The sequence below is a fragment of the Simochromis diagramma genome, unplaced genomic scaffold (assembly GCF_900408965.1).
Source record: "Simochromis diagramma unplaced genomic scaffold, fSimDia1.1 OVJJ01000747.1, whole genome shotgun sequence".
NCBI lineage: Eukaryota > Metazoa > Chordata > Actinopteri > Cichliformes > Cichlidae > Simochromis > Simochromis diagramma.
The window spans coordinates 1,541,257-1,568,953 of record NW_024386897.1 but is presented as its reverse complement, the minus strand read 5'-3'; the positions used below and the strand labels follow the sequence as shown (position 1 = coordinate 1,568,953).

Here is a 27,697-nt window from a genome sequence, read left to right as displayed (position 1 = left end):
CTTTTATCCTCTTTTAAGCATTAGTTAGAATTAATCTCTGGCTCTCTTTCGTCTTTTTTCCTGCCTTTAACACCCAAAAGGCTACACTATTTGGCTGCATTGACACACAAGAACATGTCTTTTTAAGGAAAGCTTGTTATGATGATTGGTATAAAGTATAAAGCTGATATAGTAACAGGACCCTGTTGATTGTCTTGACGCATGCTCAATCATCCACGTAAGGAAATCTCCCAAAGTTGATTCTGTTCATCTGGATGTAGCATTTTCAGTCTGAGAAATGTTTCATCACTCATCATCTGGGCAAGAAGGATTTCTTATCTAGTGTTGCTTTGTTGCTTTGTTGTGTTTTAATGTCGAGTATAGTAGTGTGTTGTATGCTTTTATTGTGTTTATTGGATCTTCTTCCGGAGAGACTCCGCCCCCTGCTTTCCCTAAGTAGACACAGGGGACAGAAATCAATCAGGCCTCTCTTGATGGCTGCGGCCAATAAGATGGTCTGGCAGGTCAGAGAAGACACGTGTGGCTGGATGCAGATGAGAAGGAGAGAGCAATGGAGTAGCGTGACGGCAGGCGCAGCCACAGGAGGGCCTTCGGTCCATGGATGGCAGACTTCGCCCAGGTGGCAGCAAGACACCAGCTAAAACACTTTAGGCACAGAGCAGCGGCGGGCGGAGTTTAGAGCTCTGCCCTCGCAGAGGCCCTCGCGGGGTAAATCCCGTTGTAGAAATGTATAAAGACATCCCTGGTACAGGATGGGTGACTGCCGCTGCTTCACTGTGTTTAGCGGAAGCGGAGCGGAGTGGTGGAGGACACTACTGGAGGGCGCTGTCAGCCTGGCCCCACTGGTGGAGTTCGGTGGACTGTTATCAGCCTTAAGTGTGGCGGAGACTGATTGGGACTGTTGCGGAATGGACCTTTATTGGGTTTAGTTTTATGTTCTTTTAATTATTCTTTCCCCTGATCAGGATACATTTTTATGCTGTAAATAAAGTATATATTTTATTAATTACTTTAACAAGATTTTACTTGTCTTTCTGGTCCCGTGATCATCCCCTGCTGCTCTTCCCGGGGTTCCCTTCTAACTTACACCCGTGACACATCCAAGTGACTTGGACTTGGATCCCACCCTTATAAAAAGTAAATTTACAAAATGAGTGAAACTAGCACCACTGGCAAACAGTGGCCTGTGTGCGGTCAGTTCCTTGATCATTGATATGTAAATTGTCATGACCACTGACCAACAAGGGAGTTTTTCCTTCCCATTGTCGGCAAAGAGCTTGCTCAGAAGGGGTCATATGATTGTTGGGGTTTCCTCTTTTTTGTATTACTGTAGGGTTTTACCTTACAATATAAAGCGCATTAATGCACCAGTTGTTGTGATTTGTTGCTATATAAATACAACTGTAGTAAATTGAGTTGAATTGAATAGTTTTCACTCCCTGTGACCCCATGTCTTTATGTGATGTTAATTTGTAAACATGTGGGAGTGAGGGTCACGATGGATGGCTGCCTCTCTCTGAACCTGGTTCTGTCTGAGGTTTCTTTCTGTTAATACACAGTTTTCCCTTACCACTGTCACCAAGTGCTTGTTTATAAGTTGTCTGATTGTTTTGTGTGGGTGTTTTTTTTTTTTTTTTTTTACATATTCAAATAAATTTGAATTTAATCATAGAATTTGTCTAAATTGGTTTTTGAACCATTTTTCTGGGATTTAAGAGAATTGTGTAAGTAGAGAAACAGCAGTACAACTGCAGCAATCTTCATTTTGTTAAGAACTTTACCAGTTTCAATGAAACACTAAAATAATCTCTAAATTTAACAGGACACTAGATGTGAATTGATAGAATCAAAGGTACTCTGAAAAACCAGCTTGCAAATGCGCACACAGACATATACACACTTTGAGCAACAGCTAAATGTGAACACTTGTCTCCTGGCCTTTAATGGAAAGTAATATCCACACATCGTGTTTCAATCCTGAACACAGTAAATTTAAATTCCTTTCATAAATGAATTATAAAACTACTACAAATTGAACTGCATTTTTTACAACATAAATGTAGCTTCAGTGAAACCACATTCTTTAATTTCAGCGACCAGAATGCGTTAACATGTGCTCCCTATTGCATCACCTCAGTTGGCATCTGCATTTTCTTCAGCATTGTTGAATTTCTGATGGAAGTGAACCTGAATGGAGATTATAATTTATACCACTGGGCTCTGGAAAAAGACACAATGAAACATGGAACAAGTTAAAATATTCACAGTAACTTTAAGCTCTTAATAACTGAAGAGTGCTGAGGAGAACTGTCATCTTTACATTTATTAAGATACAGGAAAAAAAGGAGGACAGTTAAAGGAAATATTTTCTGTTATCTCAAGAAAGCAGACAGCAGAAGAACCCATGTGTGCAGCTGTGCTTTGCTATTTTCTGCACGATTGAGTGATAATAGTTCTAATGGGAAATGAGTACTTTTAGCATCTCCACATGGAAAGTTAGTACAAATTCCTGTGTCACAGTCTACTGGTTACTTGTTGAAGACTGTAAATATGTCACTTTTACTGGCATGTCCCTGTTAAAAAAGAAATCTATATATTAAGGGGGACCTTAGGGGCTGCGACAACTCAGAGGGATAACACTTTTCAGCCTCCCCAGGAAGTCTATGTCAGGGTGCTGGCATAGACTTTGAATGCAGGACCAGTTCTATATGTGTTTTGTGCATTTGGAGGAAGCATTCAATGGCATCCCCTGTGGTACCCAGTGGGAGTATGTGGTGTGAGACCTACAAAGCTTCCATTTTGGTGGCCTCAAAATCTCATCTCTGCTTTTTGCAGATGATGTGGTTCTGTTGGCTTCATTAGGTGGTGGCCTCCAGTTTGCACTGGAGCAGTTCGCAGCCAAGCTGGTATGAGAACTAGCAGCTTCAAGTCTGAGGCAATGGTCTCCAGCAGGAAAAAGGTGGAGTGCCCACTTCAGCTCAGGGACGAGTTGCTGCCCCAAGTGGAGGAGTTTAAGTCTCCGGGACTTGTTCACAAGTGAGGGGAGAGGGACAGATTGGGGTATAGCGACTACATTGATAGTGACTGAAAGAACGAGATTGCAGATACAAGCAGTGGAAATGAACTGAGAGATGAGTTTGGCCATTCGAGAGGAGCTCAGAGTAGAGCCACTATTCCTCTGCATTGAAAGGAGCCAGTTGAGGTGGTTTGGCTATCTGACTAGGATGCGTGCTGAACAACTCCCGGGTGAGATGTTCTGGGCATGTCCCACTTGGAGGAGGCCGCGGGTCAGAATCAGGACACGCTTGAGAGATTATATCTCTCGGCTGGCCTGGGAATGTCTTAATGCTCCCCCAGATAAAATGGAGGAGGTGGGTGGGGAGAGGGGGCCTGGGCTTTTCCTCCTCCCCCCACATCCCAGTCCCAGATAAGTGGAAGAAAATGGATGGATTATTATTATTATTAATTTTTTGCTAGTGTATTGTTATGCTTTCTTTTATCTTTCTTTATGAAATAGACCTTACCTTCATAGCATTCAGGGATCATGAGGCTTCCATCGATGCACTGCGTTGACACAGAATATCCACATTTCCTGGCGTTGTTCATGCACCAGACAGAGACAATATCTTTGTGGAAGACTTTGTTGGGTTTAAAGTCTTCAATCCACATTTTATTCCCTTTGTAAAGTATCCTCCCTCTATCTATTCCAATCTTACAAGGAGCTGTAAGTTACAAGAAGGAGAATTAAAAAATACAAGAGATGAAGGTCTCCGTTCAACTAATATAATCTCCTAAAAAGCGCAGCTCTTTGAAAATAAAGTGTGGTTTAAAAGATGTGATATTGGCTACAGTCCTACCCTTGCAGGATGGCTTCTCAGACCAAGTTCCATCCTGCTGGCAAACAATCTGCAGACTTCCCTCCACTATATAATCTCCAGTGCAGCCATATTTGATGGTCTCCAGGTAGTCAAAGTCTCTCTGGTCATTGGTTGACATGTAGCCTCTATCAATGTTCTCTGGTAGAGAGCAAGTCACCCCTGTAAAGGAGCAATTTCAGTAGACTGATTAGACGACAATATTAATGTAGCTAGGCTTCATGCTGTCTTTCATAGCTCTGCATCATTATGACCTTTTTACTGGAGAGGAATATTTTACTTTACAGCTAAGAAGGGAGAAAATTCCAAAATCTGTCCAAATGTATTTAGATTTATAGTATTTTTCCTCAGATTTCACATTATTCTCAGTGAACAAACAGAACCACGAGTTGTCCATTAACTGCATATTTGATCATTCATCCTGTCCTGATTTGAAAAGATACTTATTCAATCAACAACTATACTTCTACTATGCTTGTTATGATCTAATTATGGAGTATGATAGAGACGCTCATACTTTTTAAAGTATGATTTTTAAAGTTTTCAGAACTAAATGGAAGATGTTTCAGTTTTATCCTAAGTTTAATCAATCTACTGTTACTGACATAAATACTAAACTCTAATCCTCAGCTTTTTAACAGTTTGAAATTGTGACACGTCAAAGCTAACACATATATTTTTGGGCTTTCTTTTAGTTTGAAGGGATGGTTTTGTTCAGTAAAATACATCTGCAGTGCCGCTGTAGCTTTTACATCCTCACGTACGTCGACATTCAGGTGTCTTGGTCCAGGTGCCACTGGTCGTGCACTCTGCCGTTGCATCACCGAAAAGTGCGTATGGAGGCAGGCATTTGTAAGTCCCCGTGATGCCGTAATCAGTGGTGTTCCCTCTAACCCTGGTGTTGTAAACAATCATCCCAAACTCTGGGATCGGAGGAAGACCACAGGTCACAGCTGCGACAGGAGAGACACAATGAGTGAATTTAGATATGTATCGTTACATGAAATTGTCAAGTGTCTTACCTAATTACTTATAACTTGTGCCTGTTTTAGAGTATGTAATAATTTGCATGGCCTTCTACAGCTCAGCCCACTCAGTAAATTCTTGTTTCTCATCAATTTTATTTCTGAATGTTATACATATAAAAACATATAAACAGTACGAAGAAAGAACAACTGCATATTCCAGATAGCTGTAACACTGAATATATTTATATACATCAAATACAATTTTAATAAATAAAGAAATAAATATATTTTCTCTTTGTGATTCTCTACCTATGCATTCTGGTACAGGTGAGCTCCATGTTCCATTGGCTTGGCAGACAGAGGTGCTGGATCCAGACAGTATATACCTATGCAGTGCAATATTATTCATTAAGTTAATGCTTAAAATGTTTAATCACATAATAACTCAAAAATGTTAAATCTATTTGAATGCAAAGGCTGACTGAATGTTTGATTGCTATTTACTAAACATGCATTTCCCACTAGACAGAATTTTGCACCTCATTAGAAGTTCTTTATTTGCACGCCAAAAAACCAAAGCGTTAGCGAGAACAAAGTGCCCGATAGATTAAAGAAACAAATTTGTCTTTAAATGGCGCATCAAAAACAGCAGCTGGTTGTACATCTACTTTTACTGCATATTATGGAGTCTTATTACTCTTGGTTTGTGGTGGATGTGCAAAGATATGGTGTGGTGTACGATGTCACACAATAAAATTTGACAAGATGCTCTTCCTTTACCCTTCCTGACAAGTATAGTTGATCGTACTCTGGTAGACAGTATCCTCGTAGTATAAGTCTCCATTAGGTGGGGAATCAGGATAAGGACACAGCTTTGCTGCAAGAAACAATATGTTCATGATAAGTTTCGGTATTTATTTGTTGAAGAATAATGTAAACAGAAAAAGATTTGCATTCTGTTCTTTCATGAAACCATCAAATACTGGTCCCACTGTATATAGTCTAACCCTTTCATTATTTAAACATTTTTAAATTATATAATATATATTACAACATAAGAACAAACATGAAGCGTGTCAATTAGTAGTATTAGAAAATGTTACAGTTAAAATTAGGTTACTCTACAAAAAATAGAAAAAACACTCCTTCTAGAGCAAATTGAAACATATTAGTAATATTTGCACTTATTACAGTTTCCTTTAAATTATTCTGCAAAAGTGTTGTTATTAAGGAGACAATTTACTTGAAAATCTTAAATGCGTCATGAAAGATGATGAATTTATGTTGATATTAAGTTACAATACAAGGCAATCAGTTCCAAGATGTTAATTTCTCACAAAAAAAATGGAGACCCACGCTTGCACAGAAATTTAGTGGCTGACCACGCTCCACTGGTAGTGCAAACAATTTTGCGAGGGCCTGAGATGGGGGTGTATCCTTCTTTGCAGGACAGCGCTAACTCCACACCAGGGTCAAAGAACATCTGGTCCACAGCCACATTGATGTTGGCATTCAGCTGAGGTCTGCGACATCCTTTGAAAACAAAATGATTTATTAAGAAGTGTATGCACTCTGTCAAGTTAACTGAGGGTTTATATATTATTACATTTGCAAAATATCTAAAACCAAGCCTTACAGCACTATAAAGTGAACACCAGCATTTTCCCATAGAAATGAATTATTCACATATAATTATGGAAACGTATTTTTACTAAAAAAAACGAATATTGCTACTTTAGAGAAACAGTATTCACTTGAAAGTATTGTTTTTTTGCATATGAAGCTCAAAAACACTCATTTATGATCGTACTTCAGTAACTGATTACTGATTGATTTCCTTATAACTAAAAAACCCAAATATTTTACTTCTGTGATAATCATTAACATAAAAACTGCACTACAAAAGTACATTTCTTTAAAACAAGGCTATTGCGATGATGTGATCCTAAAAACAGAAAACAGTGAAATGAAAAATGTATATACAGTCAAGACATATGATATCAAAAAAACAAGAAATAATACCCTTGGCAGATGTCACGGTGCTAAAAAACAGAACTGGAAACAGCAGAAGCAAAGTCAGCCATCGTTCCATCTTTTGTTGAAGTGTTCAGATGTTCTTCAGTACTTTCCTGTGGCCACTGGTTCAAATACCGACTCGCTCTGTTGCTGCTGTTTGTATTTCTCTAGAGTAAATAGATAAGAGCGACATGAAGTAACTGCTTACTGCCTATCTTTGTTTTGTTTTCTGTATTTTGCTCGCTATCTGCAGTTACAGATTGTGATCCTTGTGACCTTTTACTGGAAGTAACAAACTGGACGAGTGGACTTTCCCTTGTTGCCACAACGATTGTTGCCCAACGCTGGAACCTTTTTTACATTCCTGTGTCACCATTTTGTAGCGGATAAATTACTCTGCAGAGCTTAATGCAATTCCTTGGGACAAGAGTCACCACAGGCAGGAGACAATCAGAAAAATATATACTGAATCTAAGTTGGATATGTTTTTTTTTTTTTCATTTATGTTACCAGCTGATGAAAAATTGAAGAGTTTGAACCTTTTTCAGTATCTGAAGTTTGGCATGCAACAAAAAGTTTGAGAAACATTAGCACAAGTGAGTCAGAGATGCCTTACAATATAAGAATGCCTTAAAATCAATCATTGCTGACAAATTTCTGCACTCACCTATGTCACCATTGCTCATGGTGTCCATGCTTGATGTCTTATACAACAGTATAAAGAAAATCTGTCTTACTGAGCTAAAACTCAAGAGAAATTTGAATCTATGTAGAAAGAGACACATTTCTCAAATAGAATCTAAATTAGTGATTGTGAGGATCTATGTTACTGTAAACCAAAGCCAGAAACATTGTATGAGCAGCTACAGTTTTAATATCAATGCCCGAACTCAAATGAATTGAAATAAAATAGCACACTAATTCAAATGAAACTGCGCGATTTTCTTCACAAAGAAGTAATAATAGAGCCACACAGCATCTCATCACTGAATATTTTATCAACCCTGTTACATGTTCAAGCTTTCAAGTCCATTTAAATTCATTTTTATCACAAGTGGGACTAAAGTGGCATCAGCACGAATGTGGGCTGTTCACTCCCTGATATCGCATTTGAGTAGCTAAACGAAATCTCCTGGGGAAAGTTGTCAGTTGGACACTGCAATTATGTCAGCCTCTCTCATGTTAATAGCTTTTTATTAGCCACAGGCTCTCTGAGCTATACTTTGTATAGCCGTCATCTGGTTAGGAAGTTTAAACTTTTGAATGAGCCATTTCTCACAAGTTTAGCATATCTGACTGAAATGTGAAAATCATTAACACACATAGTTTAAATCTTCATATTTCATAGCAAAGTCTGGCCTGTGTATGGCTACGGATACAGTGTGTTAATAAGTGTTAATAAGCGTTAATGAATGCACACTTTCATGACTGACCAATGATATTTTATTATCAGTTGAATACAAGAAAACAGACAATGCCATTTAAAGATAGCGGCTTCCATCAACGTGTGATTGTAACGTTTCCTGGACTTGAAGTTGGGGAAGAAGCACACATCGTGATTTCTGATGGAAGCTTTTTTGGCCTCAAGCTGTAATCCATCCTGCCTGGTTCTAAAAAAAAAAAAAAAAAGGGGCAGGGGGGCAAGACAGAAACAAATATATTACTGCAATCTTTGAACATCTTCATTTGACTGCATGGGCTTTCTAAAAACATCTGGAAACCATGTGACAGGAGTATTATTTAATTGTTTGGGGGGTTTTACAAAAAAATGTAATGGGTTGTTTAAAGTGAAAGCATGCGAGGCCGAACATGTTCATCAGGAGCCCAGTTAACATAAAATAAACACAAGTTTTGAACAACCTACATGTCACAAAGGAAGAAGAAAGAAAGTGAAACTGCTCTTTGATTTTCTTTTTTGGGTTTTTTTTTTTTACTCTTAGGGACCTGAACACCACCAAAGCTACAACTGCTTGAAAGACATTTAGCGAGTTAACAGGAACTCACCCTCGAAGCATCCTGGGATGGGCAGGTTTCCATCATTACAAGTGGTGGCCACAGGGTAGCCACATTTGTCAGTTTTGTTCAGACAATAGAAGGCGACATGTTCTCCATGGAGGACTCTGTTTGGTTTCAAGTCTCCAATCCAGATCTTCTTGCTGTTATAGAAAATACGGCCTCTTTTGATGCCAACTGTGCAGGGAGCTGGGTGAACAAACAGAGCAGCTGAAGCATTTTCACTGGACGTTACAAATCCAGTCTGTGGCTTATAAAGAGAGTGCTACATGCTGAGACACCAACTTATTTCTCGTTAGGGTGAGAGAGCGGACACTCATGAACACAAACAATCTGAACCTATCAGAAATGTTTTGGAATAGTTTAAGATGAGGCTAGAATTTCAGCCTGAGGGAAGATCTTGTTTTCCTATGACTCACCCCTGCAGACCGGCTTTGATGACCAGTTTCCTGTGTTTTGACACTGTATTTCATCCCGACCTTCCAGAACATAGTGCTCACTGCAGGCATACCTAACCTTCTCCTTGTAGCCATGTTGTCTCATCACAGCAAAGGTGATGATGCCGTTCGGTATGTTTGTTGGAATTGGGCAGCTCACGTCTAGAATAAGGTTTTGAATAGGAATTAAACAGTTACCAGCAATTTCATAAAAAAACCAAAAACATTTTAAATAAAAAAAATGGAAACAACATTTAGAGCAACAAAATTTTCCAGTTTTTTGTGAAGATCCAAAACAAAAGTAGACGTCTGCATACCTCGACACACCGGCGGTTCAGTTACGCCTCCATTAGCCATGCAGAATCCTCTCTCATAGCTTGGTGCTTTAGGTGGATTACACTCATATGTCCAAGCTTGGCCATACTTAGTTGTGGTTCCAGTCAATGGCTTATCGTGGACAATCCTACCATCGCTTGGTGGCTTGGGCAGAGGACAGTTCACAGCTTTAAGGAGAAAAAGAGGTCCGATTAGAGTCACATTGACAAAAGTTGAATTCGTTTTCTCTCAGCTTATTTTAGTGTATGATGTGCATTGGCTGTTCTCTTTGCTGTCCATTAAACATTAATGGTTTGATTTTCGCTCTGTACATTTTCCTGGATTACCTTTGCAGAGAGGTGGTGGATGGCTCCAGGTGTTATCATGTAAACATCTGGTTTCATTGCTTCCTATTAAGACATACCTGATGACGAAAAGTTCTCAGATATATTAACTGCAAACACAACTGTGTTTTGGGGTTTCATTCTTGCCGTCGCTCTTACCCATCATCACATGTGAAGTTAAGCACGCTCTTGAATGGTACTTCTGTCCTCCCCTTTGCAAACGGCTGCAGAGGTCTTGGGATCTGGCACATCTTAGCTAGAAAAATATGTCACAATATGGACAGCAGTGAATATTCTGTGGTTACAGAATATTATAAGCTGTAGGATATTAAAGCAGTTATTGCTGATTGTGTCTAAGACATATTCAGGAGGTCCCACGGCCTAAAACCACGATTTTTACTCACGAGAACATGCCAGGTTTGCCTGTGTCCATTCTCCTGTGGCAGTGCAGGTTATCCTGGCCGATGGTGTCCTTGAAGGCAAGTACCCCTGTTCACACGTGAGAGTCACCTCTTCTCCAACCTCATACACACGTTTTAGTGTTGAAGAATCAATCCCATCAGTGGTCGGAGGTCTGCTACATACTGGTTAAAGATCAGGCATAGAAATGGTCACGTTTTGCAACTAAATATTAAACTTTGTATTTTTTTTTAATATAACACTGCACTAAAACTCTGTGATCTATTATTCAGATAATGAGGCTTTCAACTGTAAAAACGTCACACAATAAACACACATGCATGAAATACACAAATTAAATCATGAACAGCACAATCACTGACAGAAAGTCAAACGAGATATCTTGCAGCACATAACTCATAACAAATCTGTTTAATGCTAAAATACAAATGGTATAAATGGAGCAGTTATCCTCCTTCACTTTACCTTTCGCTGATGTTACAGTTGTGTATAAAGCTACTTGGCTGAGGAGCAACAAAGCCAAAGCTGGAGACATCTTCCTGGGTTTGAAGACTCTCAGTGTTCCTGCAGATGTGTAAGGATGAGGATCAGGAGGGCTCCTGAGTAACAGGAGCGTGATAGCTCTGTCCAATCAGATGCTAGAGTAAGCCCCTATTGATTGAGCACAAAGGTCGAAACTGTTGTATATTTACCTAGAGTTGATTGATAACTTTGATTTGTTACAAGAGCAATCAGCAGACACAAAGAATTACATGAACTCACAAGAACTTAACATAAAAACTTTGCTGTGCAAAGAATTGTCAATGAATAAACGTAAACAATCTTATTAGGAATGCATTTTTGCTCCAATAAAGCAGAGAGCAAATAGTTACCATGATAATGCCAACAACACAAGCACATTTAACTGCACGTGTTCTAGTTTGAGTTGACTAAAAGTTGGCCTTTAGCTCAATGAATTTAGAAAATTGTGGATTATATCAGCATACAAAAGGAGATTACTTCTAAAAAAAAAAAAAAAAAGAGGAAACTTTGTGACCTGCAGGACCATAATCAGTGAAATTATGCAAAACCTAAGTGGGTCAGAGGATTTGTTGATTGCCAGCAATGTCATGTGTCCTTCATGGACGAATCAAAGTATTCAGATAGGCTCCACTGATTTATCGTAAATCAAATTACTCAGGAGGTCTCAGTTTTTACAGGGATCCCTTAATATTCTTGAAACACTTAACCATACACTTACTACTATACTGTTCACACTCTTAAATGCCTTTGGAGCTATTTTTATTTCAAAACTTTTCAACCTGAATACTTCAGACAAATGAGACTCATGTGACAAAATCACAGACAATATGCTTTTATTACTGATAGCATGGCTATGGGAAGAACATTAGATCTGCTAACCTAATTAAATTTAGAAGAAGAAGAATAGAGATAGCAGTGCTGTACCGCAGGTCAATGGACCATAAAGGAATTGGTAAACTCAGAGAAGTCTGACAAATAGCAAGCAATTCAAAACAATCCATGCAGCTGTGACCAAATGCTTCATATGGGAACAAATAGCCGAGCTGAAGCAAAATAGCATTGGTAAAATCTGCAAAATGGAGAGTCCAGTGAGAGACATATTTATAACTCCAATCACAGAATTTGAGTGAAATCTTAAGCACATTATTAGAGAGCTTAAATGAGAAACTGTGCTTTATTAACCAAGTGAGAAATCGGTCTCCTGGTGCTCAGTAAATCCCACAAATGCTAATATCAACACTTTCTGCACAAATTGTGCTGCAATTTGATTCAAAGCAACATGAAAATAACGGATTCAAATGTAAGCTGTGTGGTGTGATCAGTGTCATTATCTCTTTGTCCTCAGTACTTTTCCACACGACCTGTGAAATCTGACTGCGTGCAGTATGGCGTGCCAACCCTAACAGACTTTTTACATGTGTTGATCAAAATCCCCAATCGTGGTTATTTTATGCTGTCTCTAAAGAGGGCACAGACAATACTTCTGAAGACAGGCAAAATAATCATCTAATTTCTTCTGACTTGACGACAAGGATGAGTATGCAGATTATCAAACAGTGCCTGAAAGAATGGATCTGTCTACAAGCGAGTCACCGTGAGCAAAACTCTCGATTTTCCTACTTTTTCTACACACCATGCGAGAATATGTATTGCGCTATTTTCTCCACGCGATGACGCCCCATCCTAAATTCCTGCTGTGGGATCAGGGGCCTCCTCCCACCCACGGCAGAACCTGTTGGGTGACATCAGCCCGAGAGGAAAGGAGGAAGAAGAGCGGAGCCGCGTCAAAGTCCGCAAAGAAACCAGGAAGTTCATCTTCAAAATAAAAACGTTAATCGAAGAAAACGAGTCAATGGCTGAATTGTTGAGCTCTTAATTTAGTGCCTAACTAACCAACCAACCTTCTTTTTTAAATCCATGCTTATAATTTAAATGCTGAAGTCTTTCATAGGGAGCTAAAAAAAAAAATAAAGATAGAAGTGGTTAATGAATGTAATCCACGTTGATCTGCGTTTAACAGAGTGGATATGCAGAGTGGTTTCACTGGCTCTTTTTCATCATTTGAAAGGTTGTGTGTGTTGCTTTCGTGTATTGTTTGACAAAAAGGGGCACCGTGGACCGCTTTCTGCGACTAAGATTAAAGGACGTGCAGACACGGAGATACTAAGGACCCTGAAAAGGATCGTGACCCAGATGAATTATATTGCATTATAAAGAGAGGTGATTTTTAATAGTTTACCCCCACTGAACAATGGCAACACACTACACTACATTTTCAGCCCAAAGAAAACATTATCATCTTCATTAAGCCTGGGTTTGTTGCTTGATTTTTCTGTCTTCAGTCATAGTTATTATCGTATTATTATTATTATTATTATTTTAAATCAAGTACTATTACTACTAGTACTAATATGATGCCCATAAAAACAGTAATGGAAATAAATATCACAACTACACAGAAACGTACAAAAACAACAATCAGGCAAATATTTACAATAGTAAATTTCTGCATTACTCGCACAATACCATTGATGTTTTAAATATCATACTTATTGCCAGTATGCAGTAATTATGAACCGACTTATTTTTAAAGGAAAGAACAAAAACACTTAGGCCCTTTTCAATAAAAGCTCCGCACGCGGTCTGCACAGCTGCGGGCGGAGACTAAATAATTCATTTAAAAAAAGGCTTCACAGTATTATCGACTGACTGCTTTCTGTTGCTCAGGTGAACAAAAACACTTTTTGTGATTTCCCCCCCCCCTTTTTTGTCAGTTTATCTGTTCATTTAACCTTTCAAACGAACTGAAATGTTCGATTTAAATATGATATGATGCAGATGAAATGTTTCCCCACTAGGAAATGCAAATGCACCGCTGAATGCAAATCAAAGACTCGGTAGTCCACTCCTGAGATCTAACTCTGAAAAGGTTGCATGAGCAATTATGTTAGACTGGATTTTCTGCATGCTGCAGGTAGTAGTTTTTATTTTGGTTTTTAAGGTATGTGTTAGGATATAACAAACAACCTCTTACACACGCACTCTAATTAAGAGAGAGAGAGAGAGAGAAAGAGAGAGGGAGAGAAAGGGCTTTTATTTTGAAGGGCCAGACAGGAAGCAGCCCATTTCAATGTGGCTAGCCTGTCCGCGTGCACCTCTGTCAGTGGAGCAACCCAGTGGTGTCGACAGGCAGGGAAAGCCCTCACTGACTGTAAGTACAGTGTCTCCGGTGAAGACCGCCGCTCCGCACTCTTCCGCCGCGACATTGAGGGCTGCGCGTCTGAACGGACTGAAAACCACCCCGAGACAACAACGCAAAGCTGTTGCATTGTATCATTTCGTTTTTAGGGGGACATGGCTGATGTAAGTTTGAACGAGTCGTCCTCCGCGGACGTCGCAAATAGGTTTGCTCGGAAAGGTGCCCTGAGGCAAAAGAACGTCCACGAGGTCAAGAACCATAAATTCATAGCCAGGTTCTTCAAGCAGCCGACTTTCTGCAGCCACTGCACGGACTTCATCTGGTAAGCTCTTCCGTTACCCACATCCACCCCCTGCCTGACTGCAGCCTGTTGCATATTGGATAACTTCAGTCGAGAGCCTACACTCTGCTCGATGATGTAACACAACTACAGGCTAACTTTTCCCTTCATAATCCTGCGATCCATGCACTTCCTAAAGACTTTCCTACTAGTGGAGAGTCAGCGCAGGAGCACTAACGTCGTCATAACCCTTCCTAGCAGCTCCAAGCTTCTCCAAGGATCCCAGTCTGTTGTATTATTGTCAGACCTCTCGCATTTTCATGTTTGTGTTGTCTACTAATGTTGCATTTTCTGTATTAATCTGTTAACCTTCCAACTGGGAGAGTTCTTAATAAGAAACGTAGTTAAAGCGTCTTTTTGGTCCCAGTAAACCACTGTGAGGACAACGTCAAAGCTGCAGCACATTCCTGCAAGGCAGAAACAACTTCAATGAAAACTGTGCCAAAAGCTTCCCATTGCTGCTGTACCAGCCAAGACTGGACCTGTTTGAAGTGCTCTGATGAGTAACAGGTTCCCCCTTCCTGGCACCTACTGTAGTTGGCCTGTTCGAATTTTCAATTTTAAGCTGCTAGGGATTTTTTTTTAACTTGAAGCAACTCAAACGCTGGTTCTGAGATCTGCAATTAATTGCCAGAGTGAGCCAGTATGGAAAAGCACTTCATCTACTCTACGTAGACTGATTTATGCATGTCCTGTTTTGCTGAAACACACTGGTGTAGAGGCACAGATTATTATCTCTATGTTGCATTTGTGTTTTCCTAATTTGTGGCTCATGATGAGAAATGCATTTGGATAACATAACGAAACACAAGTTTCCAAATGCTGTAAATAGTCTGATTCCATCTATATACACTAGGCGGTTCCACTCTGTGCAGCAGGTCTTTAATTGCATTATGTTACTGTCCTAAAAAGCGTTCATTTTCACATTTTATGCCGTATCTTAAATGTAAGAGGAGGAAACTTGCAGACAGCTTTGCAGAGTTAAACTGCTCCTCTCTTGTTAGTGGGTGTGTCTTCCAAGAGCCTTTTTTCTGTGTAAAGCTAGTATAGCACTGACAGCTTTACACAATGACCTATGTTCAACCAAGCGCCACTCCTTAGTGCAAAGCACAAGCTCGGTATAACCATAATTATTAAGGCAAACAGCTTGTTGCTTTTCTTTATGAGGTCAAAGCTTCCCTCTGAGGGCTTTGATTGATGAGGATTTCTGTAATGACATTGTGATTAACCGCAGATCAAGTCGGCAGAAGAACAAACTCAGTATGGGCACAAAGGATCTGCACACCTAACCATTACACCGGCGTGATTCTAGAGGACTGTGATTCACTCCAATTCAGCCACAAGAGCCTCAGTTCAGTTGCAGTTGGCCTTTCAGTTTGTTTGAAAGGTGCTGGATTGGGTTGAGGTCAGGGCTCCTCAAGGTCACTCAAGCTTATCCACACCATAGACAGAGAAATACATCTTAATAGGCAATGAATGCTTTCAGGAAAACATGAAATCCCAAGAACTGTGCAATGCTCTTCTTTAATAGTCATGGAAAACATGAGACACGTGGGTCCCTGGATTGAATGAATGCGTGTACAGTACGTGTGCATGCATGTGCAGGTGAATGAATGGATTTACTGTGCACACGTGTTTGAAAGAGTGTGAGCACGAGCAACTGTTCAATTCGTCCTTCTTTCTTTTCACAGGGGGTTTGGAAAACAAGGATTCCAGTGCCAAGGTAAAAAGCAAAACTCATTCATGTGTGAGGCCTTCAGTTAAAATGTGTGTGTAAGCGAGACATGTACATGTTAAACTTTGATTTAGGACTATTTTGTCATTTTGGAAAAAAAAATGGTGTTCTTTGTCTGTCAAGTCTGCAATTAATTTATTCTGATGCTGTTTCTTGAATCATCACATTTAGGGTTGATAAATTTTTGTCACTTTTCCATGCATTTTGCTGCACTAGCTCCATCTCATACGTGCAACTACAAGAGAAAATGACTGAATGCCTGTGAATGCAATTACTGCTTATTCTGCTGTTTTATATATTTGGAAGCTTTAGATAAAAGCAGTGTTTTGCTGTTTGATAGCCATGCTTTTGATACCTGTGGCACCAGGTGTATCCGTCGATTTTAAAGTAATCAAAGTAATGACTGAAGTTTGGTGTGACATTTAAAGACTTATTATTATCAAGTTAAATGAAACTTCATCCTATAAAAACAGGCTTATCAGAAGTAGGGAAATTAGAGTAAACAAAGTGTGCTGAGCAGTAAATGTGCTATCTTAAAACAGAATCTAAACAATGATGTGTAAAGCAGGTTAGGGAAACAGAAAGTGAAAGAGAGTGGACAGGGATAGGGAGGAGATGCAAAGTGGAAAAATGTGGACAGTTTTCTTGTTAACTGCTGTTTTTAGCTTTAGCAAGCACATAGTCTCTGAATTCCTCATCTAATTTGGAAAATCTGTGGACTTGCCAAAGCATTAGTTTGGCTGTAATTGCCCGGGTAGCAGGACAGATGATGTCCAACGAGATCTGGTTGGAGAAGTGAGCGAATCGTCCTAGCAGGTCAGACTCTGTCTTTTTACACTTAGGCCACCTCGCAGCAGTGAGAGCTGTGGGCCCTCCTTGCTCTCCCACTGACAGATCACTAACCAGAGTGTGTGTATCTCTGCTGCCTTCTTCCGCCCGATTAGACAAAACACTGAGGAAGGGTTTCCATTACAGTCGTGCCATGAGCTTTCATGTTTTAATGGCGTTCTGCGTACTGCACTCCCTCCACCGCCACAGAGAGAGTGGTGTTGGAGGAGAAAATAGCCTCATTCCTGAAGAAGGGAGTAATAATGTCAATCTTCTAGTCTGAGGCTCAGAAGGGCTTCTTCTCCAGTGTTTGTTGTGTTGAAACAATTGTAAAACCTTAGCATTCGAGAAAGGATGGTTCAAATAAAACAGAGGCTTTAGACTAGATATAGGTAGATGCCTTTATCAGCTTTTTTTAGATTGATTTTTTTGTTCAAAAAATGAAAACAACACATCACATGTTGTTTTTGATATTGCACGGTGCTAATTTATAATCGGTGTCTGCGACCGAGATGCAGCGCAGGTGGATTTTGTCTGCGTTGCTTTGCTGATGCATTTGCTTGGTTGCAGTTTTCGTCTGTGCAGCCTTTGTTGTTGCATTGCTAAATTACTGCATCAAAACCACCAACTATTCATGAACTAACTGCAGGATGTGCGTCGTTCACGGAGACAGAAGACGCTCTTTCAGTGGGAAACTTAAAGATAAACACTTTGTCACATCGAGTGTTTAATCTCAATGATTCATAGACTACTCTCCTGAGAGTGTCAGGGAGAATGAGACACACAGGGGTTTTAAGTGAATCACAGCTCATCTTACTTATAAATGTAGATGGTTCATAGTGCCGTTAAGGGCGTATGGTATGTCTGGTTAACGTTTGCGCATAGGAACATGCGTATTAGCCCGTGTCTACATGGAAAACCATGTTTGACCCGTGGGCACGGCTGCCAGCAACCTCACACCCACTCTTCTATGTGATCGCCTCTCACACAAGTGAGATGTTGCCTGTTCTCAAGCTTTGCTCCTACTTGAAAACAGGCTCGGTAATGAGTCACTCTAAGGTGTCAGAGTGTTGATAGCCTAACATGTTTTTGCATAACCTGACATTATCGTCAGCGTGTCCGCGAGCCCCCTCCTCTGCTTTCACAGCAAGTTGCCATTTTCCTCCTGCCTCATTGTTACTGTCGCAGCTTCTGATGCAGGCGATGATAAACTCAGGGGTGGAAGGCCGTCGCGTACACTCACGAAACACGAGCACAAATGATGCGCTGCAGCTTTTCTCTTCCCCGCTCAACGCTGGCCGCACCTTTGTTATTACATCATAAATCCAAGTGTGGACCTTTTAAATAAATTATGAGTCCGCCTCATCAAGACGGAGGTGATTGGTTACGCTGCAGCCAGTCAAAGAGAGAAAGGTCCCTACTTTCTAACATCTGCTTAGCCATCAAATATTAAACTTAAGCTTCTGTAAAATGGGGGTCAAGCCTCTCGCTGACTACTTGAAGGTGACAAAGTGATGAACTGGAGAGTGGCATTTCTATAACAAGAGTGACATTTAATTTTCAACCGAGTAAATGTCCCTTTGCTAAGAATAGGCCGGGCTCCACTGTATTACATCATCAAGTGTAGTTTATGTGTTGAGATTTTGCGCCATATATTTAAGCTCAGTGAATATGTTTATTTTTGCATGTATTCCTTTTTTTTTTTTTTTTTTAACATTTTAAGATTAAAAGATAGAGCTCATAACAGTTTGGTCAGTTGGTGTCTCTGAACGAAACACTGACAAATATACATGAATCAATTTGATTACTGCAAAAGCCGTTTACAATAATGATTAATGAGCATCCCAGCTTGGGCTTTGGAATTGTGCTTTTTATTGATACATTTATTAGGTACAAAAATAATTGGCAGGTTTACTATTAGTATACACTCACTGGACGGTTTATAAGGTGTACCTCTTCAAGAGTGGAGCAGTTAAGATAGGCAGGAAAAAGGGGAAGACACACAACAAATGGCAGCAGGTCAGTCTCAAACCCAGGCTGCTGCGCTCTGGTCATGTGGCATATGGTCGCCTACTCACCCACTGAGCTAAACTGGGGCCCCGTTCAACTGATTCTAAAAGCCAACGTCTAATCAACCAATCACATGGCAGCAACTCAGTGCACCTAGCTGTGTAGTTGTGGTCAGGGTCATCTGCTGAAGTTGAAATTGAGCATCAAAATGGGAAAAAGGGTGATTTAAGTGACTTTGAATGTTTTGTGCTTATTGGTGTCAGAAACTGCTGATCTGCTGAGATTTTCCTGCACAACCATCTCCAGATGGTCCGAAAGAGAGAAAACATCCACTGAGTGTCAAATCTCTGGGTGCAAATTCCTTGTTGATATCTGAAGTCAAAGAAAAATGCCCAGACTGCTGAACGGACAGCGGTAGTAACTCACATAATCACTCTTTACAATCAAGGTATGCAGAAGAGTATCTCTGAATGTACAGCATGTTGAATCTAGTAGTTTTGGTACAGCTGTAGACAAACACAGCAGGTGCCACTCCCATCAGCTAACAACAGGAAACTGAGGAAATTCACCAAAATTGAGCAACAGAAGTTTGGAAAAACGTTGCCTAGTCTGATCAGTTGCTTTGAGCACGGCAAACGATCCTCCGTAGTCGTCACTCAGAACATCTCAGAACATCAGAGTACCCTTGGCATGTGGCAGGTTGCCATCATGGATGTGCAGCTGGCAAATTTGCAGCGGCTTTGTGATGTAATCATGTGAGTATGGGCCAAAATATATGAAGAATGTTTTCCAGCACCTTGTTGAATCTGTGCCACGAAGAATTAAAGCACCTCTGAGTTCAGAAAGGGGTCGACGACTACTACAGTTGCAGAGTGCGAACTATCCAGTGAGTGTTTGTTTGTTAAGTCGTCCTAATGATGCCACATGTTAAACTTCAGCGTGTGGAAATAATACTCAAGGGAAGCTATTAACATGTTTGACTTCATACAAAACAACACAGTTTATTCTGAACACGAATGTCTGTGGTCACATGTGTAAAGAAGAAAAATCAGATCTCTCAATGTGACACTTGAAATAAAATACTAAAGGAAAGTTAATGTTGTGGAAACAAACAAGCCTATCAGTAACCACCTTTCTAGATGGTATCTGCATTGTGAACAATCTGTCTGTCGTCTTCTGGCTACTTTTCCTGCGGAGTCTTATTTCAAGCTCCTGGCCTGCTGTCGTTGTGCAGCAGCGCAGCTCAAATCACTATTTAGATGACGCTGTACTGCAGTCAGGCTGTTCGTACTCGTGTCACTCAGCTCATTTACTGTTCAGACCTTGTTAACCTCACACTGTCTCTGGAAATCTTGAAACTTGAGGTTTTTTTGGAGGATTATTTTCAGGATTTATTATTTTCACCTCTTGATTTGCCAATGTTTAATCTGATGGTTTGCTGTTTTGCTTAGTTATACTGAGCTGTAGAAAAATCCTCCTTATTTGGGGAACAGGTGCTTTCTTCAAGGGCACCTGTGTGACACTTTATGAAATCAAACAGTGCCATTTCAAAATTCTGCCTCTAGTGGAGATTTCAAAGGAAGGTGTCGATGGAATTATAAGGCCATTACTCCCTGCCAGTGTAAGCCGAAACACAAAGCCATAACAGTCTCACAGTATTGATCCTATTTTAGATTTTTATTAATAACAAGCTTTTGAGTCCATCTAGTGCTGCTAATGCTTGGTTTTGTCCGCTTTGACAGATATGAAGCAGGAAATTGTTACTCAGATCTCAAAAACATGTGCTCAAAAATTGATGTTCTTTCCTGGCCTTTGTGTAAAATGGCAGCAAATGCAAAATCAATTGAATAATAAGCGTAAACTTCCTGTCTGTACTGGCTTTAATATAAACAGGGCTGTTTGAAGCTACAGCTGAGCAACAACTAAAACGTCGGTTGAGTAGAAGGCAGAGCGAAAAAGAAAGATTAGCTGAAAACCAGGAGGTCTCCTTGTTATTCACGCAGGGTATTCCTGTGATGTAGTGATGGCTGTCTTGTTTTCATCTTCCCACACTGGTCGTAATGCAGATGATTTCTGGAGTGCTGAGGCAGCTGATGGATATGTTCTCGCATAATGGTTTCTTGAAGATGACCTGTGAGGTCGGCTTTTTTTTTTTTATACAATTCAATTTCAAGCCAGGCTCGGTATTACACTACGGGAATCACCCTCTGGTGTGCTGTTGTAGAGCAGGGGTGTTAAACATATGGCCCTGGGGCCAGAATTGGCCAGCAGAGGACTCCAGTCTGGCCCACTGGACACCTTTGGAAAATATAAAGGAGGGGGATAGACTTTGATTTTTTTCACTGTATTTTCGGATGTTTTTAAGTCATGTGCATGTGTATGTGGCCCACAGTGTAGAATGAGTTTGACATGCCTGTTGCAGAGAAACCCACATTCCTAAGAGGAAGCAGTGCACAACGCGCAGCCATACGTGCATTTATGAAATGAGATTACTTGTTGCATGGATTACGTTAATCAACCTTGTTGCTTCTTTGATGCTGAAGTGTTGGATCTCGCTTTGATAGATAAAGAAAGATCATAAAGTTTGCAAACGTCTTCATTTCTGTAACTGCGTTGATGTGCAGTCACTTTGTTAGTCTTGGGCTGCTCACTGTTTATTTAGAATATCCTTGTCCACACCCGCATCATCCTAATAAGGTGTTGACAGTCCGTGGAAAGTCCACGGGCTCCTTTCAGGATGCTTGGTGCATGTATTCTTATGCTCAGCTGCTCAAACAGCACATTTCTTAGTTGTTTTCTGCTCCTATATCATTTAGTACAGAGATTTCAGCATCAGTATTAGTGTCAGTGTTCAAAAGAAAAGGCAGAGTGTGTGCAGATAACTTATTTAAACCCTTCTCTCGAATTCATTATATATTGCTGGGTAGCCAACACTTTCGATTATATACTGCAAGTGTTGGCTAATGATGGCAAATTGTCCAACATGGACATGAAAGCACAGGCATTAAGAGCAGGAAGCCAGCATTTAAGGGCGCCATTTCTGTTGAGTGGCAGATTAGGGCTTCGTAGTGAGAGGAATGCATTGGCTCGTGCTTTTACTTCTCCAGGGGGGCCTGTAATAAACTCCATCTTTTTTCATGAATGGTATGAGAGTTTATTACAATCTTAACCTCAGGTGGTCTGAACACTAATGCATGCCTAGGTGAGTAATGCTCTTTGCAGCTAAATGATTTTAAAAACAGGGATGTCTGCTGTATAATAGTGAAGCCAGGGGCACAAGATATTACAAATATAATATAATCTCTAAAAATCCACACCAGTCATTTATTTAATATGCAGAAGTGAAACAGCTTATTTTTTTGCGAGCACTGTGCTCAGCTTGGTCTCTTAAATGCAATGCAATTATAATAATTTAGTCTTGTAAAAGCAATGAGTAGAAATTACCAAGGGTTTAAAATCCTCACTGAGTGTCCCTTGAAATACTAATCCATGGACCTCCTGGTAAGTGCCTCTTCAGATTGTGGCCATGTAAAAATAAATTAATAATTTTAATGACAAAATTAGTAGTTATTGCAGTTTTCTCCTCCAGTTTTCCCCAAGCACCTTTTTTTTTTTTTAAATCTAAAAAAAAAAGCTAATAAATATGGAGCAAGAAAGAAAGAAAAACACAGAGCACGGGCATTATTTTCTAATTCTAACCATTAAAGATCTGAAGATCATTTTTTAATTTTGTCATTTGGTCCTGATGATGATGATAAGCCACGAAACCCTCGTGGTGTCGAGTTTCTTATGTAGCATCAGTTTCAGTCAGGGCTTTGGACACACAGACCACTCTGCAACATCTGTTGCTTTATCTCCGCTGCCATAGTGGTCGTGCCTTTGTTTGCACCTTCATCTCTCTGATTTTTTTCCTGTCCTCTAAAGCAGCGGTATACTTAGAACAAAGAGGCAGATCAATTGCTTACAGCTTTGATGAATTATCTGTAGCAAAACACCGCCAGCTTTCTTTGTTTCTTTCTCGTTGTCTCTCGTCTTTCTACCCGTTTGCTGGTTTCTCTGTTTGCCCTCTGTCACAAAGCCGCCCTATATTTCACCCTGTGTCCTGACCCAGGCCCTGGGGTTTCTCCTTTAAGGACACTGCCTTTCTTCATTTCTTTCAGCACAAACGCACTCTCACATATCCATTTCTTTTATCTCCTCCTGGCAAACAGGGGAAATATTCAGTTTCTGGTTATTGAAGGGTGTTTGTTTGATACACTGCACATTTGTGCTGTCAGGAATAGGATGTCCTAACTGCAACCTTGATACTATTTTGGCCCAGAGTTAGAGATAGAGAAAGATATAAGATTCAGAGATCCTTTGAGCAGAGCAGAGCAGAGCAGAGGCAGCGTGGCATATGTGTGTGTGTGTGTGTGTGTGTATGCATCTGTCTATGAGATGCAGAGGGAAAGGGCAGAGTTCAGGTTTGGCTATATTTAGAGTTGTTCCTTGGTCCCCTGAAGATATACAGTGCTATGCAAAGCATTGGATCTGTTTATAGGATGCTTGTTCTTTTGATATCTTTTTGGATTACATAAGGGCTTTATCTAGGAATGCACACATGTTGTGCAGATGTTATCAACTTAATGATTTCACTCAGGATATTGTTCTTATGCAAACTTGGGTCACTGTGACAGTGTGGTTTTTTTTTTTTGTTTTTTTTTTTTCTTTCTTTTTCAGTTTCTGCGTGTTTGCTCAAAATAAAACAAACGCAAGCACAAATGTTCCGTCATTACAGGAGATTTACTATTTTGAATAGTTTCAAGTTGTTGATTATTTCTATCTGTTAGAGAATTCACAAACAGTTCAATAAGGAGAGATCATTTGGAAGAACTGAACGTGAGATTGAGAAATTAATCTGTTAATTATGAGGCAATTAAACGTCAATGACCCGTCATGGCAGAACGAACTTCCAGCTGTGATAGGATTTAGGACAGGTCTCCCTGGAATCTAGATGTTGGTGGTGGTGAACATGAAGAGTGAGGCTTGGATGGAGCTCTAGGTGCCTTGGTGAGGTGGAGATGGCAAGGTGGTGTGCTGCAGGAATGAGATTTTGAAAGGGAGAATGATGGAGAGCACAGAATGAATGCAGAGTGGAGGCTGATTGGCTCAAAGAGGGCGGGCGAGCAGATGATTGGACTACAGTAACGATGTCAGTGTTGAAACAGACAGCGTGGGAAAGTGGTAGTGATGCAATGAACAGCCAAGCAGGCAGATGACTGATTACAGATCTTCCGTATTAAACTTATGCATAAGAATCATTATGTGCATAAGAATCATTATGTGCATAAGAATCATTATATGCATGAGAATCATTATATGCTATAAGAACCTACAAGAGAGTACTTAAACCTGTGTAAGACTGAGGCACACTAGTCGATCAATTATGGTTAAAAATAACTAGAAAGGAGGGAGACAGTGCAGTAAATTGGTAAGCTTCAACAAATGAAAGACTACATCTGCTAAGCTGTAGCAGATGTAGTCTTAATTTGCTGGATGCAGAGCAAAGACGTGAATCATATGAAATATGTTTTATTGTTTTGTGTGGTGTCTATACTTAGATTAATCAAAAATGTAAAAATATACAAAAGTAGACAAAATGCATTCTGTTAAAAGTTTCAGATTTTAAATCTACACTATTAGCTGCAGATCTGGCTTTTGACCAGAGCCACTTGCGAATAGGAAGCATGTATCTTGATAAAACAAGCGCACTATCAACCGTAGACTGTATTTAAAAGACTTAATGCAACTCAGTACAGGTTAGCTTTTTCGACCTGTGTTTGGATAAAAGCTTGGAGCACTAACAGTACACAAATTGAGTTAAACAATCAAACCTTCCACAGAGTTCTTATGAAGGGGGAAAAAATCCACAGAGACCAAAACCATTTTGATGACGCATGTCCAACCTGTAAGGTTGGACATGTTAACATGGGGATCTATGAGGATCGACTTGAGCTCTTGCAGTTTTTTGCACATCTCCTCGTTAAGTTTATTTTTCAGCAGTTGCCACTTGGTATCAACCAGTAAAATCCCTTCACCAATACTGATGAGGCCAAGAGGTCCAACATAAGGAATGATATCTGTATAATTTAACCTGGTGCATGTCGAGGGATGCAGGGAGAGATATTTCTCTTTTGACAGTTGCCATGATAAAAAATTCCAGTAATTACCCGGGAGGAGTCATGCTCGACTCATGTGTAAAAGGCTGAAAACCTTTTTTTGTAAGATCAGCGGTAATGTCACGGTGATTTAAGTTGTCTGCTCCGTTGCTTCAATTGAAATTAGACTGGAGTCAATGAGGTACCGAATTAACCCTCATTTTGGAAGAATGTCAACAGATGCAATCGCTAATGTCAAACACGAGAAAATACACTCCTGGGCATGACATCATTGCACTGGTTACAGCTAGTGGCATATGAAAAATAAAAAGCGATGAAAACACTCAGATGCATGTAACTCCCAAGAAAATATGTAAAAGCCACACTTTTTGGTCTTGCTCCCTGCAGTCATTCCAGCCTTTGCTGGAATCACAGGCAATGTGCTGGACAAACAGGAGCAGCAGGCAGTAAAAATAAGGTGTTAAATTTAAGTTAACGCTATGTACCTAAGTCCATCATCTGTCTTCTTAACTGCACCTCCAATTCAGGGCTACAGAGAGGCTGAAGCCTGTCCCAGATGTCTAATGCTTAATTTATGGTTTGATTATGTCAGTTTCAAGAGGTATTTGCCTACAGTGAGCCTATGGAGAGGGGTATTAAACTAAGGGAAAATTTGCTCTGGTGTAGTGCTCCAAAAACTGTAATTTACCCATGAAATGGACACTTATGGTCAATTTAGAGACACAAATTAACCCAATACCTGCGCCAAAGAGAAAAAGTCACAATGTGCACAAAGTTAATAGCATTTTACACTGTGCTCATTGTGTCAGAAGCTTATAAATCAATAAATCACATTTACAGTATCTTATCAAATTGTGAGAAACCCAGAGGATCTTGATTAAAGTCTGCGGTCATGTAAACCTTTTAGTCAAATGCCCGTCTGTCTATTAGAAATGTTTTGAATAATGGGATAAGTCGAATTCAGTGTTGAAAAACCTTAGCAAGTGTATTGGAGAAGCTTAAATGTGAATAAAGGGCGCTTCAGATATACACACTATATATTTGTCTTTAAGACAGAATTGAATACAGTTTTAGTGATGCTCTAAATGGTCAAGTGGAGCTGCTGGCTTGTGAATGTTTGGGTAATTTAGATTTCCCTGAAAGCCTCTCACCTCGCTTCCTGTTTTTTTTTTTTTTTTCACAATCAATTCAGAGCAGCTGCATTAAGATTAGACTAATCCATCATGACAGCCTGCATTATTTATCACCTTAATTCCCATTATGCATTTGGGGGAAATGCTGTGTTGTGCTGCATAGTTCTAATGTGTTTGGTGCTGAATAAGGTAATGTTTGTCAGATTTGTCATCCTGTAGGGACTGTGTTGGAATATGTTAATCCCAGTGCTTACAATATGGATTTATTATAAATATTGCTTTTAAAGTCAACATTGATGTTCAGTCAAAAATGTCAGTGTTTTAAATACTGTTTTGATGATTGTTGTTCCCTTGCGGCAGTGTTTCACAACTCTGAAGTGGATTAGGTTCCCTTCCTGGCTTTCATGGAGATTTTTGTGTACACGTTGCTGCAACAATGCTCATCATTTCTGGACAGGATAGCTCCTAAACAGAGAGAAATGCATCCTCTGACACCTGCATGTCATGAGATAATAGGCCCCTGTTCAGTTCCTGATTGCATGCTGGTGCCCATTATGTAGCCCAAATCTGTCCCACAGTTTGATAAGGGGATTTGAGGGCAGGAAGGGGACCGACTGAGCAATTGCAGGTGGGATGACGTCCATGTTCCTGCTGTCACGCTTACGTCATGAGAGAGTTCACCTGGGAATGAAGCTATGGCTGCGAGGCATAGCAGAGCTTTGCTGACTTTCTGGTTATGTGCTCTTGCATGTTGAGTCAGATCCTGGATTTGAATAGGTACCTTTCTGCCATTAGCCCTAACTGTCAACCTCTAATATTAACTATGCTTTGATCATCAGTGATGTCAGTTCTGTGATTGTGCTATGTCTGTAACCCGTAACAGAAAATGTCGTTGTAATGATGAGGTGTTTTGTTATTGGTTCAGCAACTAAAGCAGTAAATTCTATTTTATTTTAGGTAATAGCCAACACTTTTCTGGGCACAGTTGCACTTTATTCAGTACTCTGCACTTAAAAACGTTTTCACATTAGGAAGCATAAACTTGCATGAGATCTCTTGAATGTTTATTGATTGTTGAGCATTTTGGTGGTTGGTGTGGTTCTGTCTTCCGGGCACTTGGGTGGCTGCTCAGTGCCTGGTGGAGGCAATGTTAGCCATGAGTATAATTGATTAAAGTGTGGTTAAAAAGTGTGGGTAAATGTATTTGTGCAATCTATTGTGGGTGGGTGTTTGATTTTAGTGATTTTTTTCTGAGGGTCGAGGCCACTAGTGTTTTTGAGCCCTGCCATGTTGAGCTCTGTACATGAGTACTGTGCATGATGGATAAAAATAATAAAATTTGGTAAAACCTGCCATCACCCGCAATCATTGTAGCTTATCTGCT

The 27,697-nt window shown here is 40.1% G+C and overlaps 3 protein-coding genes across 5 annotated transcripts in view; 1 reads left to right on the top strand and 2 right to left on the bottom strand.

Annotated features, from left to right (window-relative positions):
- Positions 1-1,913: 1,913 nt before the first annotated feature.
- On the bottom strand, positions 1,914-7,004 carry LOC120735106 (beta-2-glycoprotein 1-like). The gene is made up of 8 exons (XM_040034285.1): positions 6,866-7,004; positions 6,200-6,376; positions 5,624-5,720; positions 5,153-5,229; positions 4,640-4,828; positions 3,858-4,037; positions 3,525-3,722; positions 1,914-2,220 (listed from the first exon to the last, which is right to left on the bottom strand). Exons 1-8 carry the CDS (start codon positions 6,933-6,935, stop codon positions 2,156-2,158), a joined length of 1,053 nt encoding a protein of 350 aa, XP_039890219.1. The 5' UTR covers positions 6,936-7,004; the 3' UTR covers positions 1,914-2,155.
- A 1,280-nt stretch (positions 7,005-8,284) lies between these two features.
- On the bottom strand, positions 8,285-10,992 carry LOC120735105 (beta-2-glycoprotein 1-like). The gene is made up of 8 exons (XM_040034284.1): positions 10,854-10,992; positions 10,373-10,552; positions 10,128-10,224; positions 9,972-10,048; positions 9,627-9,812; positions 9,292-9,471; positions 8,864-9,061; positions 8,285-8,469 (listed from the first exon to the last, which is right to left on the bottom strand). Exons 1-8 carry the CDS (start codon positions 10,921-10,923, stop codon positions 8,360-8,362), a joined length of 1,098 nt encoding a protein of 365 aa, XP_039890218.1. The 5' UTR covers positions 10,924-10,992; the 3' UTR covers positions 8,285-8,359.
- A 3,056-nt stretch (positions 10,993-14,048) lies between these two features.
- Positions 14,049-27,697, top strand: part of prkcaa (protein kinase C, alpha, a) — a 138,260-nt gene continuing 124,611 nt past the window's right edge. For 2 of the 3 annotated variants that reach the window (XM_040034281.1, XM_040034282.1), the window contains exons 1-2: positions 14,049-14,431; positions 16,141-16,172. In XM_040034281.1, coding sequence (XP_039890215.1) covers positions 14,265-14,431; positions 16,141-16,172 — 199 coding nt within the window. In that variant the 5' untranslated portion in view covers positions 14,049-14,264. The remainder of the gene's footprint in view (positions 14,432-16,140; positions 16,173-27,697) is intronic. The other variant, XM_040034283.1, reaches the window with a different exon arrangement.

Bases quoted from the DNA above. Each gene is read 5' to 3' on its own strand.
- LOC120735105 (XM_040034284.1), bottom strand. From the start codon at position 10,923: ATGTCTCCAGCTTTGGCTTTGTTGCTCCTCAGCCAAGTAGCTTTATAC. The intron at 10,225-10,372 runs GTGAGTAAAAAT...ATATTTTTCTAG, and splicing joins GGCAAACCTGGCATGTTCTC to CTAAGATGTGCCAGATCCCA. The intron at 9,062-9,291 runs GTGAGTCATAGG...TTGTTCACCCAG, and splicing joins ATCAAAGCCGGTCTGCAGGG to CTCCCTGCACAGTTGGCATC.
- LOC120735106 (XM_040034285.1), bottom strand. From the start codon at position 6,935: ATGGAACGATGGCTGACTTTGCTTCTGCTGTTTCCAGTTCTGTTTTTT. The intron at 5,721-6,199 runs GTGGGTCTCCAT...TGTTTCTTGCAG, and splicing joins CACTAAATTTCTGTGCAAGC to CAAAGCTGTGTCCTTATCCT. The intron at 3,723-3,857 runs GTAGGACTGTAG...TGTAACTTACAG, and splicing joins TGAGAAGCCATCCTGCAAGG to CTCCTTGTAAGATTGGAATA.